Below are 21,746 nucleotides of genomic sequence, written 5' to 3'. Positions count from 1 at the left end.
TTATGAAGCAGTCCTCTGTTTAGGGCACGGTCCCTTAGCAACCAGTGTAGCGAGCAAAGACAACAATGCGGACCAGAGGACTCCAGACGTCAGCCATGTGCCTCTCGCGCCACGGAGAAAGTGGTGGGAGGGCAGCCAATATAAGAATGAAAAAAAAAACACTTGTAAATTTGGCAGCATGCTACATTTTACTGCAGTACACTGTGAGATACTCCAGTAAACTAATATAAGTTTATGTACAGTTTTATTAAAGTAAAAGATCTCTTCTAAATTCTCCATTAAAACTTTTATTGAAGAAGAGAGTCTTTCACAAGTTCTCCGGTTTTATTTGTGACTCGTATATATGTATGTATGTATGTATGTATGTGTGTGTGTATGTATGTATGTGTATATCATTATAAAATGAGTTTTTTTCTGTTGTTATGAATGCAGTATTAGTTTCATATCACTACAGAAACATGGTCATTTATCATCAATAGTTGACATGGCCTCTGGGCTGCACACACTTAGTCAAGGGATAAGTAATACAAATTGCCGTCGTTTACACAATAGCCTTGAGCAGGAAAGTTGAGTGTTCAACGTACACCTAATATGATAGATTTCATTGTTCAACAGCAACAATCGTATTGTGTGCAACAGGCTATCTGTATATGTTTGTATCTTAAACCTCTGTAAATATATTTTTTATCGGTGCATTTGTCTTTCATTACAGACTTTTATCTTTGCACTCATTACCGAATTGGATCAATTGAAAAATAATATATTATTAAGATCTTATTTCTTCCTATGGAATATTACATGCAGAAACTGGAGCTTAATTTCTACTCGTGATGATTTAGAAATACATACATGCCTACCCCATGGAATATACATGTCTGAAATCTTTATTTCCCTCTCCATGTACAGTATATGATAGATATGTATTTGTGCTTTTAACTGGTTTATATATATATATATATAATGTTATATCAGTTAATTAACTGGTATTTAGTTGGAAAGCACAGACAAAATAAAAGGTCTAAAAAACTCTGAACAGTATGTGTTTTATGGAAATTATGTATTTTGGTTTTTAATACAGATGTTTTAATTTTTTTCTGCAAACAAAAGTAAATTTATTCTGTATTATTAGGTTTAATAGCAAGTGTTTACTACCTAATACTAAGAAGAGGCCTTGTTTTTTTATTTGGCTGACACCTCTAAATGTAGCTTTAGTTATGTGTTGCAGTAGGAGCTTTATAACTTTTGGAATGTACTACTTGAGTTTGGAATTTTTACGTATGGGAGCTTTCAGCGCTCCAGTTTGATTGAAGTATTGCCATCAGTTCTCTGGTGGATTTTGAGTTACTCCCATCATCATCACTGAACTACAAACTCATTTCATTCCTCATTAAGGAGGATTATTCCATCTGACCTCCAGAAGTGTAAAGTTTGGTATCTCCCGTTGTTTCAGGACATTTATGTCATTGAATATAATATGAAATGTATTTAACCTTAATAGGACCATAGGCATCTCCATGTTGTTCTGTTGGAATAGAATAACCCATCATAACCCATAGTGTTTGGCGAGTTAACAGGGGTAAGAGAACATTTGTTTTCTCCAGATGGATGTAGAATTTCAGGATTCCATTACCTGACAATGACCTTTCTTCTCTTTCTATGTATAAAGTTGTTTTATTAGTTGAGGAGATCCAGAGGGGCCTCAATATGCTAGAATAAGCATTTTTTATTTCAATTTTTGGTTTCTCCTTGCTTTCAATTCCTGAACACTCTTCTCATTCCACAGAACCTATTTTTAATTGTATTATATTTTACAGTAGTAATAATAATAATAATAATAATAATAATAATAATAATAATAATAATAATAATAATAATAGTGGTAATAATAATAAAAATGAAAAGTTTTTGGCAGCTTCTTGAAGAGAGACTGCAAAAAATTCGGGCCTCATTTGAACCAGGGAGAATAGGTCCATTGTGTCAGCTGTCTGCTTTTATGGCTCTTTTGAGATCTTAAAGTCCAGGTTCTGGCCTCACCCCGACCCGGATTTGATGGATGGGTCTGTGGTGCTAGGGAAAGGGGGGGTCCCTATTATGGGATAAGGGGGAGAGCACTTCATGAATCCACTAAAGGAGCAGAGCAATGCTTGCATGTTATAGAGGAGCAAAATGGAAATATGATCCCTGCTGTGTTTCCAGAGATACAGCCATTACTGTAAATTTAAATGAATGTGAACACAAAAAGGCAAGTCATATTAACTGTCATTTATATTTCTCCCTGTGTACACTTTGAATTGTGTGCTGTTACACGTCTTTCTGTTGTGGTTTTGGGTTGGATTGTTCTTGTAATGACCTTCACTGCGTATGAAGAAACTAGGTGGGGTGCCGTATCAGTGTGACAATGGCCTCAATGTGCAGTGTTTGACCAGTGGGATTCACAGGATTGCACAATTTGTGAAAAACTCTGAAAAACATCCGTGCTGGCATAGATCGTCAAAACAGGTGTGATACGAATGCAGAATGAAATAACGGGAAAATACAGAGAAAAGCTTCCAACTCAATGCATCATTTCAGTAAATGTCAGGTGTAAGACGGCACTAACCCCTGAAAGCTTTTCTGCAATTACTAGTTAATCCAAGGATGGCCTGAGGTTCGCAGCAGGACGAACTCTGTAGGACTGGCATTTCATAACGAACGGGTTTAGAGTTTATCTCAAGATCTTTCACTTGATCTGAGGCTAAAGCCCCGTGTTTATCTGCCAATATAGACAACAATAGACAGATTAACACAGTGTCTGTTAGACTTGGCAGTTGGAGAAGAAAGAAATTACGTTTTATCAGAAAGTGGATAGAGAGAGGATATAATTACTAAAGCTAATAAAGTGGAGTTAAAGGTTATAAATTAGTTATATAAAAATATGATAATCCCAATTTTTCTGTTTTCACTTTTTCCCTGCTTGCTCACACTGAATGTTTCCCTAAATCTACACTAGAGCCTCTAATCATAGAAACATTTTGATGATTTACTTGGCATAGTAGAGATGATATGTAAAAGCAGCTAACCTTGTTTCTTAGTTTTTTGTTTTTTTAATGAAACCCTGGTCTTCAAGTACATGCTTGAGACTGGTTAGTGTAATGCTTACATTTTTAAAGAGCTGAGATATCTTATTTAGTCATTCTCCTGTACCCTTCCTGAGAAAAATTTCACACCTGAGATTCCGGTATGGGGTCAAAGGTCAGACTCACAGAAATACATTGACTTCTTGTTTTGTATTTTATTGTTTAAAAGACGGGGGGAAACAGAAGAAAAGATAGACAGGCACACACAAAGAGAGGCACAGGTGAGAGCACTAAACAGTTTGTGGCAAACAGGGCCCAGACAGACACACGGGTACCGGGGCAGGGTGAAGCGGGGTCACCCCATAGTGCTGATGTATGGGTGTGCAGTCGTTCAAACTGTGAGTAATGGCTGGGCTCCTCTCTGATAACCTCCAGGGGAAGGAGGCCATTCTCAAGCAGACAAGCCACAGCCTGAAGAATGGGGCCCAGAAAATGCACAGAAAAACACATGGCAAGGTAGAGTCTCAACCCTGGAGCTCACAACAGACACATGAACCTCCACACCAACACACATTTACATGTACCATGCAGTAAAAAGAGATACACACTTCTTTGCAAAAACAAACAAAAAACTTGAATTATCAAATGCTTGCACTTTCTTTAAGCAGTGTGATAGCTAGCTTCTTTTATGCCCCAGAGCCAAACTTCCTCCCTACATTTATTGAAAGTAGTTGCAAAAGTTGAAAGATGTAGCAGAAAATCTGGGTGGAGAAAGTTAAATATTTTTCACTTTGCACTTTGGACTTTTAGCTGGGTTCTGTATGTGTTCAGGAGAGCAAAAACCTTCGAAAGCCACCGTGATATGTGTTTAGTGTCACCTGCTTTTCTTGATATGAAGTTAAAGTTGGCATAGTGATCTAAGTTATTTACAGAGAGTGGGCAATCTGTCATGCTGTACTCTATGGTATGGTGATGGATATTAATGCCCAAAGCACCACACATATAAAACACAGAAAGCATACACTCTCACTGACGGAAACTAAATCCCCTGCACACACACCTTTACATTTATATTGGGATTCGAAGTTGTTTTCTCTACCGTGAGCCCCACTTCATAAGCACACGCACAGACGATACATTCTCAGCCAACCAGGAATGATAGATCTTCATTTTTGAACTAAGCATGCCTAAACATACCTATAAAGATAGGTATTAATAGATTAAATTACAGTTATTTTAAAACGTGTGTAATGATTGTGCTGTCTGGGAGCCTCCTACAGCAGGCTACTTCATGCTCACGTTCCAGTCCTCTCTCTCTCTAACAATGTTCAAGAGTTTGCAGTGATTAACAGGAGTTGATGGGAGACGTGCAGCAGCTCTTTTCACATTCCCTCCCGCGTTCACTGGAGATTAAGATGTCAAGTCGGATGAACAGAGAGAACTACTTGATGCAGAACTCTCTCTCCCCCCTCCGATAATTAAAAATTGATTTCCCTTTGTAATTAAGGAATCGCAATCTTCATGACTGCTAGTATCATTGTTTCAGCAGGTGACAATAAAACTTTGGAGAGGGATGGTTTGCCGTTGAGCAGTTCTTTCAACGTCACGGTTAACCCTCCATGAAATGACCAGAATCAAGTCACTGATATGAAAACACGCCATCCAGAACTGCATGTTTTCCCTGTGTGTCTGTGAACAAGGTCACCGCCTCACTGTGCCATAGTTCAACCCTGATACCTAGAAGAACGGGGGCTGATTTGAACCAGTTAAAGCTAGCAGTTTTGGTCTAATATGGGAATCATATGATCTCTTGTATATGTCAACCTCAGATTTGCTCATGATTGACCATATATGCATCCTCCGCCAGAGTTGTCAGGCAGAAAAGCGCAGATTCACACCAGATAGCATGTGATTCTTGTTATCTCTTGTCCTGCCAGCATAAAAAATGCGTATACTTCTTACTTTTTAGGACTGTTTGTGGGACGGCCCCATGCATGGTCCCCATTTGCAGCTGCTCCTAATAAATTCCTTTTATTGACCCCACATCTCTTTCTCTGGCTTATTTTGGACTCTACAGCTATTCTTTTGCACTGTAAGCCCCCCCCCCCCCCCGCCTCTGGGAAATCCTGGACAAAGCTGGCACTGGCACAGTCTGAATTCAAGACCATTTTGTCCAGCCTATAGGACACACCCTGCACTCCAGAGACTTGGCCTGGGACGTCGTTTGACTTTAATTTCCTTATGCAACTGCCTTTGACCAGACAGGGATCAAAAGAAGTGAGGAGTGTGACAGGACTTCCAGTTCTGCTGTCGTCCTTTTTACTGCAGATCTCTTGTAATTCTTTTATGAAGCATTTTGAAAAAGTTTTTGTCGTTAAAAAAAGGTGCTGATGTCTTCATTGTGTAAACAAAGAATTTAAACAATTTCAGTTGGAAAATTATCAACCTGACATCACTTCACAAAACTCGTTGTGTTATTTGGTCTGTCCCGTCAGTTAATGAATTGACTTGGCACCCTGAATGGGTCTTTGCCCCTCAGGTAGCAGGTACGTCAGAACCAGGCACACTATGACTATGACGTCCCATGCCGGGCATGGGAGAGTGGCACAACGTGTAATTTGCTGTCAGAAACAGCCTAGTCTGAGATGAAGGAGAAAGCCAAGATGTTTAAAAAGCTTTCATCCACACTTAATTTGATTGACTCATTCCACAGGAGGCTTTAGCCCAGAGTTAACCCTGCCTCAGCTTCCACAGCAATTTGCCATTCTCACAGGTTGTGGGTGTGGGTGAGGCACCTAGCAGTAAGGAAAGGAATAATATATCGGCATAGGAAAAGCAACTGTGGAGAAGCAGTAAGAATAATCTGCAATCTTCGTCATCGCACATACTATAAAGCATAAACAAGTATTATTTAATATGCTTTGGTCCATGAGAGACTGTCTTGTTGCTGTGAAATTATTCATTCTGCTTAAAGGGCATATCCAGGGTGAGTCCTTTTCAGACACACGAGCATCCAGACTTGGCGCACAAATAACATTTTCCCCTTTGAATGCTTTTCTATCCCTTTATTAATGGAGATTAACAAAATTAATGTTACACGGCTGCAAAGATCAGCTCCCAAGGGATTTGCTTTTTTTAGGCGCACAGTTTTATTACCAGAGATTTGCTCGACACGATTGGGCACGCTCTGAGAGGCGCTCAGCTTGCGAGTAAGCGGCGAGACAATGTGCGTCTGTCGACAAGGACGGGTACAGGGGTGGGGGGTCCCAGGAGAACTGGATTTCCTGAGAGCTTTTTTTTTTTTTTTTTAACTGAGTGTTACACTAAAAAAGAAAGATTGGGTGACTCGGGTATAGCTTGGGAGATGTTTTGACTGGATAGGAGTAACTGGACTGGATACTATAGTGATCCTGTTTCTCTCTACTCTTGTGTCCCTCAGAAGGAATGAACTGTATGAATAAGAACCATGGCTGTGCGCACATCTGCCGAGAGACGCCCAAAGGAGGGATCGCCTGCGAGTGTAGGCCAGGATTCCAGCTCACCAAGAACCAGAGAGACTGCAAATGTAAGTTTCACCCCCGATACACCTCTACTGGGCTATACACTTCACAGTCACTATCATTATTCATCTCCTCAGGATTATTTTTAATTCCACAAAATAAATTCCCTGTTCGAGTTGCCTGAACCTCCATTATCAGACTTCAAATGTTCAATGGATTTTCTCCGTCACCTGCAGTACTCACATTAATAATCGGCACTCCCAAAGGACGTTTGCAGCCAGAAGTATGGATTCTAGCTGGAATGATGCAGTGGACTGATGTGAACTTTATTATTAATAATAACAACTGCTCCAGTGCGGTAGCATCATAAATTAATTAATCTTTCTAAACCAGGGCTTCAGTGCATCTGATCAGTTGACCATAGCAAAGACACAGTCGGTAACCCAGATAAACAAGCTCATAGTGGGTAGTTGCACTTGTCTTTGAGCAATGAGGCAGATAGATTTATTAGTACCAGTAACACACGGCTCTACTGCTTGAAGCCTGCTAGTAATGTTGAATAAGTGTCCAAGTTTGTCCTAGTCATACTGAACCACTGGTCGTTTCCTCAGTGACACTGTGCAAGCAACATATTTGGTGCATGATTGTAGACCTGCTGTTGCCAGCACTGGACCGACCCTGGCTGACCATAATTGAATTATAAGGGGAAAGTCAGTGTGGATTGGTGTTCGGGGAAGAAGAAACCCGGGGTCTGAAGAGGTCTAATTGTAATCCCCAGTGTGGGCCTTGTTTTCATTCAGAAAAAGGCAAAGGGGATTTGTCTGTGTTTGGATAAGGATGGCAGTAGTGTTTTTCTACATTTTTTGCAAAGGCCCGGGTTAATAGAAAAATTGTGGGGGTGGGGGGGTGTCATGTATTTATAGACCCTGGATTGTTTGTATAGCCCCCTCCTCCCCTGGGAAGGAATGGAAAGACACCCCCCCACACACTCACTTGCCCCTCCTCAACATCCACTCTCCTACTCACCCACAGGCTCACATTTACATTAACTGGATATGGTTTCAAAACAGGAAAGAAGTTTGTGCCCTGTGTTTGTTTTGATGTCCCTTTATAATACCGCAAACCGATTTGATTAATTTTGGCTTTTAAGATAATAGCCAGCTATATATGTATTTTCTAGCCCTGACATACATTCTATACTTTACACTAAAAACATATAAACTTGAAATCCTTTTTCACACATTCATGGGTTCCTGTGATTGTCCCCCTCTCTTGCAGTGACGTGTAACTACGGCAATGGAGGCTGCCAGCACACCTGTGAGGACACGGACCAGGGGCCCAAGTGTGGCTGTCACATGAAGTTCGCCCTGCACTCCGACGGCAAGACCTGTGTAGGTAAGTCAGCTGTCACTGCTTGGGCCAGGCGGGCTGGGGAGAGTGCACACGAGTCAATTAGCCATTAATCACGCAAGGATTTCGTCAGCTGGCTGCTTTATGTTTCTCAGTATCAGTTGGGGAGGGTGGAGTGCTGTCTTACACAGAATTACCACGTCACGAAGATGTCCCACTAATCCGAGGAGGCCAAGTCCCTGTTTCACTTGACAGTGGTACTTCACATATGAATGACATTTAGACATTTTTTAAGCTTCCTCTTCTTAGTCTTAGTCTCGTCAGTGGACCTGTTCTGTAGTTCCCCCATCGTGTCGAAGTCCAGTGTCTGTGCGGCGGTCAGGGCGTGCGTTCACAGGACACTGCTTCTAGGCACACACCCCATATTTGTCACATAACACAACACACAGAAACTCGTCTCAGTGGCTTAATTGTGTTAATTAGTTTTCTTACCCAGAGGCAATTGGATGGTTTTAAATAACACACATATGCTAATCATTACAAAAAACAAACCAAAAAGACATCTGCATTGCCCATACACATAACATTCATAACAGTGTTGGCTATAGTCTTCGTGCTTGGGGATTTTTACAGCTCCCTCTGCTTTTACCAAATGCTCTCTCTGTGCTTGCTCACAGCTTTCTTCTTTCCTGTTTCCTCTGCGCTTCACTAGTTACTGCTTTCTGTGCATGGTGATGCTTTTCTCAATCAGTCAAGGAGCAGGCTGGTACCGTAGCTCGGATCAGAGGGGGTTGTTGTGCCGAAGTAAAGGAGGGTTATCAGTTCAACCAGAGCTACAGAAGTCACCACGGCCCTCAGGGCTGTCACCATGACCTTGAGGGTTTCCTGTCAGCTAACTTATTTAAATAGTCAATAGTTCTATGTCCGGCTTCTCCGCCACACCTATACAACATGTGTGCTTCTGAGCTCAAGAAGCGCAGGTGTTCCTGTTCCTTTCACACGCGTGGTAATGCAAAGACAATACCACAGTGGTCTGGTGTAGCACTCCCACTGGACTGTTTTCATTCAAGTTTTACAGCAAAGTACTCTTACTAGTGATGCCAGTGCCTGTATCACAAGATCAATAAAAACTGAAAATGTGAAATATATAGTACATAATAGTAAAAACATTTGAGACAATAGGTCCAGAGACTTCCCTAACGTGCGTGTGGTGAGACCAGTTCCCAGACGTCCTGGGACACCTGATTGACTGATTGAGAAGCAAGTGGAATCTGTACACCTTCAATGTCTGAGATTGGCTGGTTAGTTGGTTACTTGGCTACTTGGTGCTGGCACTTCGATATGTTTAATTGTTTGGATTTAGTTTCCTTTGGGACGATGCATTCTTTGACCAGCAATGGAATTATTAGTATTTCTATTGATTATTCGATCACCTTATACCCCACGGTCATATTTAATGTACTACTACTCAGAGTCTGATTTGTATTATATGGATTTATATGGATGCTTTTAATATTTAATTGACTTCTTTAGATATCGGCAGCCCCTTCATCTCAGAGCCCGTTAGATTGCTTGGCGTATTTACAAGGGTTGGTCTGCTCAGCGCCGCAGTGTGAGCGATGCCTTTAATCACACAAATGAGGTGTTTCCTCTCTCTCTAGTCTAGGCGCTAACGTGCCTACAGAAAGTGGCCCAGGCTGTTGTTTGTTTGGAATAAATTAGCGCATTTTACATGTGCTGAGCATGGCCACAGTCCCCCCCACCCACCCCAGGCCCGGGAGGAGGGGGTGGGAGGGATCAGAGGCGGCCATGTTTAGATTGGCAGTGAGAGGCTCCCCCAGGGTGTACAGATCCTCTTTGATTACTGTGCGCCAGCTCGTTCTCTGGGCGGGGGCCACATCACAGCCTCTCTCGCTGGTTGTGGGTGACTGAATGCCCTGAACCAGATGGAGAGCACACATTACACGGTACATAGCTCGCTGTAGATAACACACAGCACATACTGTACTTTCAGATACGCAACGTACACTCCATAATAGACTTTTAACACCCTCTCCAATTCACTTATGTTTTCGTATAGACATTTTCTGTATATATTTTTATATATATAATTATTAAAAATAATATAATTTATTTTTTTCAGTACTTTGTCCTGTTTAGCGGTGCTTCCCTTTCTCATCCAGGATACAGACATTAAAAGTAAAGCATATCAAAGAAAACAATCTTAATTTTGCCAAGATTTGTTGTTTTTTGTTATCAAATTCTCCTTTTCTTGGCTTCTGTTCTTCGGTGCTGTATTGTTTTTGCTTGTTTTGTTTGTTTGTGTGGTTGGCTGGTTTGCTGTACCATGTTTGCTCATGGTTTACAGTGCTCTCAACCCCGGCTCCACCAGTGTATTATGCAGAGGTCATGTCTCTGTAAGTCGAGGAACAAAGGAGATGTAGTTGTTTGCTTATTTTGCCTTGTCTCTTGGTCTTTATTTATTTTAAAACATATTTATATAACGCAAAGATGTAATAACCTGAACCTTGCACAATTTCTGAGCAGATTACCTTTCTCTTTGTACGCCGTGTCCGATTGCCTTTCAGATTGTCCTAATGTTTCCAGACACACAAAAAACAAAAACAAAACTGTTTTAATGTGTTTCAAATGATCAGGCAAGCAGGGGAATCCATCCCGTTACCAAGCCTTGCTCTTCATTTCCATTAGCAACGCTGAAAAACTCTCAGGGCACAGTTCCAGTGTGTTTGCACATACGTTTCCGTAAAGTAAGAAACTAAACAAAACAAAATCTGAAAAAAGCCATCATGTGGAAGTGCTCAAGCTGTTAGTGCAGCAAATCGTAAACATCCCCAAATAACAGGCAGATGCAGAGTTGCTCAGGGTCTCTAATCTTCATAAATTAACCACACACACACCCGGACACGCATACACACACACACACCTCTACATACACTCTTGCATAAACTCACACACGTCTGTACATGCAAACACACACGCAGACCACTTTGCTGTGTATTCCCCAAGACACACACACACATGCATGCACCTATGCACTACACCTTAACTGTCTGGCTACCCATGTGTCTATGGACATGAGTCTTGTATGTCTCCCCATGAGGTGCCTATCTAAAGGAAGGAAGGGCCTTATTCCAAGTCTGGAGAGAGCTATGTCATGTCACAGTTAGCCAGAGGCCTTGTCGTTGTGGGGACTGCCTACTCGTCTGTGTGTCTGGGGGCGCTGTAAAGGGAAACGGCTGTGTTATAAAAACTGGGATATTTGAAGTGAGTGGGAAGCACAAAAGCAGTGACATGCTAGCAAGATGTTGGGGTCAAGAGTCTATGTAGCCGACATATGTCTGCAGTCGTGAAACTGACCTCTGGGTAGACGAGGGGGTTGGGTTACCTATCTAGAGATACTGATAGTGCCCGCTTTGGACTTTAAGAAGGTTAGAGCTGATGCCAACGCGGGAAAGCCGTAAAGGCAAAACACTGCTAAGAGTCTCTGCAAAGCGCGCAACCCATGGCAGCTGTATTTAGTACCACTGGCCTCTCAGTACTGACCTCCTCAGGACTCATAGTGTCACTTGCAGTCTTTGCTTTCCAGTAAGCCTCCTTTTATATCTTTTGACAGACGCCCAAAGCCTTTTACTAAGTGACAGAGACCACTATACTGCTAACTATTCAAGTCTCATCTCTGTTTCCCGTCCGTGAATTAAAACGCTCAACCCCTGTAACTGCTAGGAGAGGATAAGTGCAGCCCAAAGCCATCCGGCCGAGTAGTGACCCTACAGCCCTCAGCTCTGAAAACTGTGTGTTTCTCCCCCTCCGCTCCTCCTCAGCCCCCAGTGCTCTGCTCCTATGATCTGGTTACAGGTTTGACTGTGTCTGTGCCAGTTTATTGGTGTTATTTTCTCTCACAGACCATACACACAGCTGTGGCCTTCCTTCCTCTCTGTTACTAACCACACACTGGCTTCACATTAGTGCTCTTGCTTAGAATTGTACAAAGCTTGCTCTAATCTACATCTAAAATTGTTTTTTTTATGTTATGTGGCTACTGTTTATGCACAGACCTGAACCAGCTGACTTGATTTATTTATTTCTCCCCGATATTTTACTTCCCCAAGCCTTGCCTAGCATTTACTTCTCTGCCGTATTAAGCCAAACATCAGGGTTTACAGTATGGCAGGGGCATACATGTTTTCTCAGAAATAGGTAATGCAGGCAATTTCACTGTCTGCAGACAACAACCACCAGATTGTAATGAGTATGTCTCCTTGAAAGAAAAGGACCGCACACTCAGAAGAGCTTTCCATGGGCTTGCAATAGTGTTTACAATTAATGGGACAGTCTTAGACATAACTTAGTTTTCTCCTGACAATGTGATTACAGCATGTGAGCTCTCGTATCGGAGAAATCAAACGAGGTCATCGTTTAACATGTTTTTACTGTGTTCACTGTATGTCCCCTTTTTCCCCTGACATCCCCAGGTGAGAGTCTAGCTCTGACACATCTGAGATCAGTAGAAACGCCACAATGATCTGAATATAGCAATTTAAGACCACCTGCATGACTGATGTTGAAATGTATTTCCAGACATAGTTTGTAATATATATATATATATATATATATATACATCGTAAACTTACATCACCTTTTGATATAACTGTCCCAATAATTCTGAATACTGTTTTATAACCCAAGTGAGCTCTCAGAAGTGCTGTCTGTTATATATAGGTATACAAGAGAGACCAATTGGTTATTACCCAAAAGTTATTAATACAGTTCTGATACCCTCTATGCACAGTATGTTTTCTTGTTGTTGTCTTTTTACAGATACTGATAAAGATACATATCTACTCCTATGATTGTTTTTATAAGCCTGACAGATTTACGATTGGACATCCACAGTAAACTGCAGTAGACCCACAGTGAATCTCTTACTTAGCATGTTGAGGGACTGGCGGGATGTTGCATCCTGGTCTTCGCGGCAACGCTCGAGCACTAAACCGGTGTTTTTATAATGTGCGCAGGGGAAAGAAGTGTCCAGCAGCAGGCAGCCCCCCAGCTGTTACCCAATGGTAAATATTTCTGTTCTCTGGCTTGGATGTGGTTGAACTGTAGCCTTGACGTCCTGACTGTGTCTGTGGGGGTGTGCGGAGGTACAGCAACTAACTGAGACACTGCCTTTTCCACTGGGATCTCCTCCCTCTCTCGCCTCCCCTCTCCTGGAGCACCTTTGTGAATGCTGTTTCAATACATTGCTCATGCTATTTCTCTCTCTCACACACACACACACACACACACACTGACCTCCAGCGAATTACCCAGCCCACTGCACAATAGAAAGCAAACCACAGTAAAATAATGTTTCACTGTCCATTTCTGTACCTTTGCTACAAGGCGTTAGATATGGTACCATGTCATACTTGAATGGGTGACCCCTAATGTATTTAGTGTTTATACTTTAGAAACTCCAGACCTTAGATTACAACTAGTTTTGAGGAGTACTTCCCAAAATGTCACTATGTTAAACATTCGGAGATTTACATTTGGGACAGAGGTCCAACATCTGTACACCTCTGTCTACCATGGATAGAAAGAATAATATAATTTACCCTGCGATGCCTGTTGGATTTATCCTTTCAACTATTCAGAAACATTCATATACCCTTGTGCAATATTCTTATTTAGTTTTTGCTTTGTTAAAGCTAGGATTCCAGGGAAAATTCCCTAGTTTGATAGGTTTTCCCTTTTTATCCAAGAATTTTCTTTTTATGACCTAATATATCATTGTCAGATATCATACTTTGATCCGAGTAAAATACAGTGTATGTCATACAATTGAGATCTGAGACTAATAGCGGGTAAATGCTTGTTTATAATTTTATTGCCATAATCAAAGTGATGCTTTATGGGTTTAACTGGAAGGCTTAACTGATAGAAATGCAGTTAGAAACCTGGCAGGAAGCGTTCACACACCAAGACATTTCCTGCCTGATATGACTCAGACCTCAACCAAATCAAAACTTGGACTAGCCATCAAATATTCTCATTTTCTTTTGTGAACGGTGGATGGGTCCGTTTTGATTCGGTCAGAGCCTCAAACTCACTGGAAATCCATCTACATCTCTGTTGCTGAACAAACATTAGGCCTGGCTTTGCAGGTCGATCCTGGCATTGTGATTTTATAAAGGAAAAATGCAATTGATTTAAATAAATATCTAGTGAGCAGCATGAAAAGAAAGAAATGTAAATGTTAATTTGATAAAATAAACCCTAAGTGCTTTGTCTAAAGCATTTGAAGGCTTCTTTTCTCTATTCGATTTTTAAAGGCCCAAATTGTACATTGTCTGAACTGTATGGATTCATTTTAACAACACTACATTCTGTGAAAGATTGGAACAGCATTCAGAAAGGTTTACAAAACCCTCACCCTCCTTCTCAATCACAGACTAACTGCATGCTTGCTTACTGCCGATCTTCTGAATGGGGGAAGTAGTGTCAATCAGTAGAATCCCCTTGCTTTAGTAACAAACCGCTCTTTCCAGGATTTCTCTCTCTCTTTCTCTCTGCCTTCACATGCTGATTTCTAGAGCTGGGGGAAATGGGATATGCAACTGAGCTCCAAAGCACGGCAGGACAGAACAGCATCTCAGTTCAGAGATGTCTGCTCCCTGTTTAGAAGACAGAAACATATCATTTGCAATTGCAGGAGGTATATTCAGATCATGTCCACGCCAGCTAAGAGTAAAGCTGACTCAAGAGCAAGGCTGCCTTGTATGTGAAGGATGTGCAAAGGTGTTTTCATCTTAAAGGACTAAGCATAAACACTTCACAAAGCTCTTTACTCCACAACTCTGTTAACACCAGTACAAAACAACATCAGTACAATGTATCTATTTCTTGGGCCTACGAAATGTAGATCTAGCAGCTGAGGAATTGAATGCATTTTAAATTATATGACATGGACAACAGTCCTGCATACCACCTGGTTATGTTATGAGGGCATCAGGTGTGAGCAGCATTCAGTGCAGTGAGCGCACCGACCTTGACACATGCCACGGTCTGGTTGTTGCAGTGACAGCTGTCCCCATAGGTTTTCACAATGCTGTCTAACATTCTCGTTGGATGACTTATGGATTACAGACAAAACCTCAGAACTATATATATTTTTAAGTACATTTGGACCCATTGTCCTTCAGCGTGATTGCAAACATCCTTCTACATATCATGGCATTGAATTCCTCAGTTACTTATGTTTACAGTGGGTGGTTTTGAAGGAATGAAGGGACTGTGTTGTATTAAGAGGTGAATGCAGTGTATTGAAGTCGATGGTATCATCAGCAGACCTTGGGGACAGGGGAGGTATAGGAGATTTTTCCATTGCACTATAGTGAAATCTGAAACACACTGAAGTAAAGGAACACTTACAGCAACAAACTGGAATAGTGCATGAAAAGAAGAGGAGCTTTGTACAATTTATTTCCATTTTTGACCACCAGTATTTGTCATTTTCTATAGAAAAGCGTGCATTCCTCACACCTCACATCTCTCTGTCCAAAACACTGCTATATATAATTACCTGTGTTATATAACAACATATTCTCAAGCAGATTTTTTTCTGTAAGTTACACTCCGGTGCATGTATTTATTTCTAGTTTCCAAGAAGGCGCACTTGTGATCTCCCTTTGCCATGTTCACAGTTATAGACAAGCCATAACAATGTTATATCACCCCCTCTTCCATGCTGTGCTGCGGCCTGTTGAGCCCCGATGCCCTGCAGTGTGTAATTATTACAAACACATACCACTTTAGGAACGCTACAATTAAATGCTATTAATTAAGTATGGTTGTCTTCTGAGCAGTCCATCATTCTGCAAAAAATCCCAGTGGAGCCCCCATTAATTCAGCAAGAAATAAAAAATAATAATAATGAAAGGGCTAATGAGCAATATGAATGACTATACTGATATGTATTCTTCAAGCCCCTCCCTCTGTGTGCAATGTAAGTGGGGCTGCAGGTTTGTATGCTCTCTGACAGGAAGGTCATGCTCACTGATTGACACTTCATCCAAGATTTATTCATAACAATTGTGAATTCCTAAACCAACATGTGTCACTCTCTTGCTATTGGATAAATAAATGGAGCCTCTGGAAATTGGATGACACCATTAGCAGATGCCAAAGACATTGACAAAGTTCAAGTTTTGATTTATCCCCCCCCCCCGCAGTCCTGCATATATACTTATTCTGAGTGAGCGATCCGACTGTCTGGGAGCAGTTGGCGCCCAAATGGAGGAAACACAGTGTGAGCAATGGCCCAAAAAAAATCCCTCTCTTTTTAAGAAAGAAAATCTATTTTAATGAAAATCAATGCATTCTTTTTCATTGATCTCGGTAATTGGGATAATAGTTGCTTTGCTCTGCTTCAATAGCCTGCATTAAGTTTAAATGTGAAAATGAAGAGGGTTTGCATGACCTGCTGTGATTTTATCCATTGTACAAATTGAAGCAGCTGTTTTCCACTTAAAGTGGTAATATACTGCAGTCAACATAGTTAAAGCCTCCCAGAAGCACAATAACCTGAATCTGCACACAGAGCACAATGCAGTAACACATTTCCAATTATGTTTTTTGTCTATTTTAACAACATAGTTTTCTATCCTAACGCTTTGTTTCCTAGTACACACACTGTTAGATTCTGTTCCCTTATACGATCAATACAAATTTGATTGGTATGCAGCCAATGTAATATAACTGTTCCCTAATTAGTCCAATTTTCATGAATATCTCATCATTTGTGATACAGTTGACTGGCCAATCTGGTGACCAATCAGAAATTATCATTACTATTTTGTTGTAGCTGCTATTGTTGTTTGTTTTAGTAGGTACATTTAATGTTAGATAATAAACCGAGTCTTCAAATATAACTACAGTGTTTATAGAAAGTCTACACCCCTTTTAAAAATGTTCACCTTTTGTTGTCTTATAGCCTGGAATTAAAATGCATTATCACACCCTACCCCACCAATTCTGAAAGCTGAAATAGCTTGGTTGGATAAGTGTCCATTCCCCTTCCCACAGCAATCCTAAACAAGCTCAGGTGTAATCAATCACATTCAAAATCACACAATTAAGTAGCCTCCATCTGTGTTAAACTGTAGTGATTCACGTGACTTCAGGATAAACTCATCAGTTCCTGTAGGTTCCCTCTGCTGGGTAGTGCATTTCAAAGCTACAATCATGTCAACCATGAGCACCAAGGAGCTTTCAAAAGAAGATGTCCCAAGCACTCCACAAATCTGGCCTGTATGTTAGGGTGGCAAGAAGGAACCCATTACTCAAGAAAGCCAACTTTGTATCCCATATTAATTATGAAAACAAATATTCGGGAGATTCTGTATTCATGTGACAGAAAGTTTTGAGGTCGGATGAAACTAATAATGGAACTGATAGGCCTAAATGCAAAGCATTACGTTTGGCGCAAACTCAACACAGCACATCACCTAAAGATCACCATCCCTACTGTCAAGCATGGTGAGGCATCATGTTTCATGAGGATGTTTCTCATCGGCAGGGACTGGGGCACTGGGGATAGAAGAGAAAATGAATGGCGCAAAGTACAGAAAAGCTACCCTCTGCAATAGGGCTGTAATTTGGACAGAAGTTCACCTTTCAGCATGACAATGACCCAAAGCAATCAGCCAAAACTACACTAGAGTGGCTAAGGAACACAGAGGTAAATGTCCTTGAGTGGCCCGGTCAGAGCCCCGACCTAAATCCAATCAAAAATTTGTGGCATGGCTTGAAGATTGCTGCTCCCCAAGGAACTTGACAGAGCTCGAACAATTTTGTTAAGAAGGATGGTCAAATATTGCCAAATCTAGGTGTGCAAAGTTGGTAGAGACCTATCCCAACAGACTCACAGCTGTAATTGCTGCCAAAGATGCTTCAACCAAATATTAACTCAGGGGGGTGAAAATGTATCCAATTATGACATTTCAGTTTTGAATTGTTAATACATAATTTGTTTCGCAATAAAACCTCCTTAACAGTGTGGAGTATGGTGTGTAGATACTTGGGGGAAAAACTAATAAAAAGCCTGATTTCATAACAAATCTGTAGCCATCAAAGTTCGGTGAACATACAAAAGCAGAACAGGGTAGTGTCGTGTTTTTGGCTCTTAAGCCAGTTTATGAAGCAACACTGGCGCCAGATATCGCCTGATCTGTTGTGTTGAGCTAGTCTTGAGCATTGTGCCTTTTAAACACTAAGAGACTGAATGAGATTTTTAGGAATTCAGTGCCGGAGAGCATTAATACAGCTATTCCATACAAGTAAAGTACAACAACTTTTCCTTTTGATAAAATATTCCACTGTACCATTGAAACAATTACCCCTGCGGTGTAAGTAACTACCCACAGTCCTGTTCCAGGTCTGTTAAGATTGAGGTATAACTTGCCACCAAACTGTTTACTTTCCATCTCCTCATCAGTCCCTCCAGTACACAATCTGATTTGTCCAAGCTGTGCTACTTTCTAGGTCTTCAAGGCCTTTTTTTTGTTGTTGTTTTTTCCCACGCCATCTTTGCATTTTTATGTTTTTGTTTTGTTAAAGGCGACAAATAAAAATATCCTTTAGACATAACAGTGAAAAACAACGCACGCCACAGAGTTTTCATGTGTACTCTGTGGTTCCTGGCCACAAATTTGCAACAACAGCTGTTCCTTTTTCTGTTTGGTTGGAAAAACATGAAGGCCATGGTTTGTACCAAAAAAAAAAAAAAAAAAAATACAGAACATATATCTAAGCGTTTATTTTTTGTCCTTGGACATTGCGAATATGTTATCTCTAAATTGAAACCTTGGGCTCAGTAGTAGGTATACTTCATACTGTTACCAAAATAGGTAGTTTTATAAATTATTACTTTGATTTATATTGTGCATGTCTAAATATACAAAGATAAAAAGACTGAGAGATATTTTTTTCTCTGATCTAGTTAATGTGGCCACAATGAAGCTACACATTGTTATTTGTCATGTTAGCCAATTAATATAATTTAAAGTGCTTTGGAAAAGGAGATAAGTCGATTTAATGAGAGAAAATGAGACAGGGGAAGTGCACTGACCTTGCTCCGTAATGATTCATCAGAGATATCGCACAAGAATGAGATGTTCAGCCCTGCCGACGTTATCCGCAGTTACTTATGTTCATCAAGCACTCGAGAAGCCCAGTGTCATCCGAGTGTGAAGGCTCTAATGTTAAAATGACTAGATTTAATAACAAGACTAGCAATATGCCTTACTGTCATAAGGAGGGGGGATCTATCTGTATATTACAGTGAATCTTATTTGTAATATTCAGCTGTTTTGCTCAGTTGGGCAGAGTGTGAGAAATTCTACTGAAAGGATTCCCAAATCCATGCCTCAAAAGAGACCGCTGAACTAAACATCTCATTCTCTCATAGTATTTCTAGAAAGGGTGGGGGGGTGGTGCCACGTTGTGTGATTGTAATAACATTTTCTGTTTCACTGCTTTTTCTTTGCACTGGTATATAGTTTGCTTTCCAAATAACAATTCAAATTTTGTGGTCCGTAGATATTCAAGCAGAACACATTTCATAGGACATGCAAATGACACAAGCTGTCCCATATCATGTCTAAAGTGTGTGTTAGAGAGTTTTGCTGCTTTACATAAGTATTTGGTGGGTACCAGAAGTTTTATTTTAAATATTTCAGGGAAATTTACAGAAGTACTTGACTGGTGCAAAGTTTTAATATATCTGCTGTGACCCACGGGTTGATTACAAAAAGGACACTAAATGTATAGCCGGAGCAGCTGATCAGAAGCATCATAAAAAAGCACAATTAAACACATACGCACAAGTACACAAAAGAGAGACAAAAGTGGAGCTGTAGGAGATATAAGGGATTGTAAGAGACTGTGCTGTGTGCCGAGCGCTGGCAGTACTGACAGCTCGCTCTCCTCTCTCTGTGTCTGTTTCTGCAGAGACCTGCGCGGTGAACAACGGCGGCTGTGACAGCACGTGCCACGACGCGGTGACGGGGGTGCGCTGCAGTTGTCCGGTGGGCTTCACCCTGCAGCCTGACCGAAAGACCTGCAAAGGTATGGTATCTCCACTACTTCTAGGCCAACACAGGCATAGAAGCCCTTATAACTGCTGTGTGAGGATGGGTGTGTGCCGGGTACCTAGCTATTCCACTAACTCCCTTTCAAACTGTCTTCTATTTCCAAATACCGATTAGGAGGATGGGTTTATATGTAATAAGCCGAGAGTGAATTATCAGCAACTTGTCTACTGATACACTGTTTCCTTTGTCCTCCACAAACCATGGGAAGCCACAAAAATGACCTCTTTCATCTGTTAACTTAAGGTCAAATGTTTAATCCTTAAAGAGGTAGCGCAGTGACAGAGTAGTTTGCCCAATGTGTGTGTGTGTATCTGGCCACAGCTGAGCAAGTGTGTGAGCCCTGTCTCTGTCCGCTGCTGCCCGCTGCGGTGTCACCACCTCTGCGCTGCTCCAGACCACGAAAGCCACAGAGCTCAGTTGTCCGATTGTGCCTGTCCAGTCAAAGAGGGCAGGAGTGTGTGCGTTGACTGCGGCAGAACCTGTCATTTTGTTTTTCAACACACACGACGATAAGGGGGCTAAGTGCTATGGGCTTGTAAAAGTGCGGTGCAGTCATGTGTGCCTGACGGAACAGCGCCCATCTCTCCGCACTGTGCGCCCTGTGACGGGGGGTGTAGTGAGTGTGTGTCTGTGTCTCTCTCCTGACCTGCTGCCCCCCTCTGCCTGTCATTCTACACCTTACCGCACCATCACATGAGCCACTGGGGGTGGACTGGGAGCGCACAATGACAGCTTCTAATCAGAGAGGCAATTTGGAGTTACTGAGGCGTGCAAAGCACTCTCCCATCCCTCCGCCTGCCTGTCTGTCTGTCTGTCTGTGTCTGTCTGTCTTTCTGTCTGTCTCTCACCCCCTTTCATCTGGTCTCGCTCGGATGGCGGCTTGACAGGGAGATTGTGTGAGGCCTGTCCTCCTCCTGTCACTGAGCACCGCGAGCGGAGAAGACAGTGAGCACAAGGGAGCATTACTAAGCATGGGAGTCGGCTGGCACTTGGCACTCAGCTATGCGAAAAGAAGGGCTCTGATTTTATTAGCAAGTTCTGTAGACGTTCTGTAGTTCTAACTTGAGACAGGACAAGGTTTTTTCCATAGCGTTTTTATTCCAGCTGTAAACATTAGCATTTTCTGAGGCAAAGCTTTTACATCTGAAGTTCAAAAGACTGAATCAACTTTAAATGCAATCTTTAAAAACACATCACAAAAATCTTCAATGCCACATGTTATAGGTATTCTGTCTATCCCCTCCCCCCAAAAAAAACTCTTTCTTTGTACAAATCACACTACAGGACATGAACAAAAAATAATTAGATAATTAAATAACTGGAAAATGTAGATGATATAAACTGCTCCTTAATCCCAGTTATCCTTAATAGCCTCAAGGATCATGCTGTGCCAAAGCTGCTTGCACACATTTCAATCTCTCTCTCTCTCTCTCTCTCTCTCTCTCTCTCTCTCTCTGTCTCCCCCTCTCTCTCTCCCTCACCCTCTCCCTTTCTCTTTCCCCCCGCCCCCGCACCTCCCTCACTCCTGTCTCTGTAAGTTGCTCAAAGACCCTTTAAAACCTCTACTGACATTCATTAAAACCTGCCCATCTTGCAAAGCCTCCCCGGGATTGCTGAGTCATTATCTCAGTGCAGGGTTTAATGGACGTTATTTATCCACCTCAGCAGGACAGCCGGGCATC

The 21,746-nt window shown here is 41.6% G+C and overlaps 1 protein-coding gene across 4 annotated transcripts in view; it reads left to right on the top strand.

Moving 5' to 3' along the window:
• scube3 (signal peptide, CUB domain, EGF-like 3) overlaps positions 1-21,746 on the top strand; it is a 95,492-nt gene that overhangs the window by 50,776 nt on the left and 22,970 nt on the right. The window contains exons 5-8 of one of the 4 annotated variants that reach the window (XM_066703518.1): positions 6,499-6,621; positions 7,835-7,951; positions 12,943-12,990; positions 19,922-20,038. In XM_066703518.1, coding sequence (XP_066559615.1) covers positions 6,499-6,621; positions 7,835-7,951; positions 12,943-12,990; positions 19,922-20,038 — 405 coding nt within the window. Of the gene's footprint in view, positions 1-6,495; positions 6,622-7,834; positions 7,952-12,942; positions 12,991-19,921; positions 20,039-21,746 lie in introns of all 4 variants that reach the window. The other 3 variants (XM_066703516.1, XM_066703520.1, XM_066703519.1) reach the window with 3 other exon arrangements.

Source organism: Amia ocellicauda, chromosome 5, assembly GCF_036373705.1.
Source record: "Amia ocellicauda isolate fAmiCal2 chromosome 5, fAmiCal2.hap1, whole genome shotgun sequence".
NCBI lineage: Eukaryota > Metazoa > Chordata > Actinopteri > Amiiformes > Amiidae > Amia > Amia ocellicauda.
The sequence above is the reverse complement of the archived record's forward strand: the minus strand, read 5'-3'. Positions and strand labels throughout refer to the sequence as shown.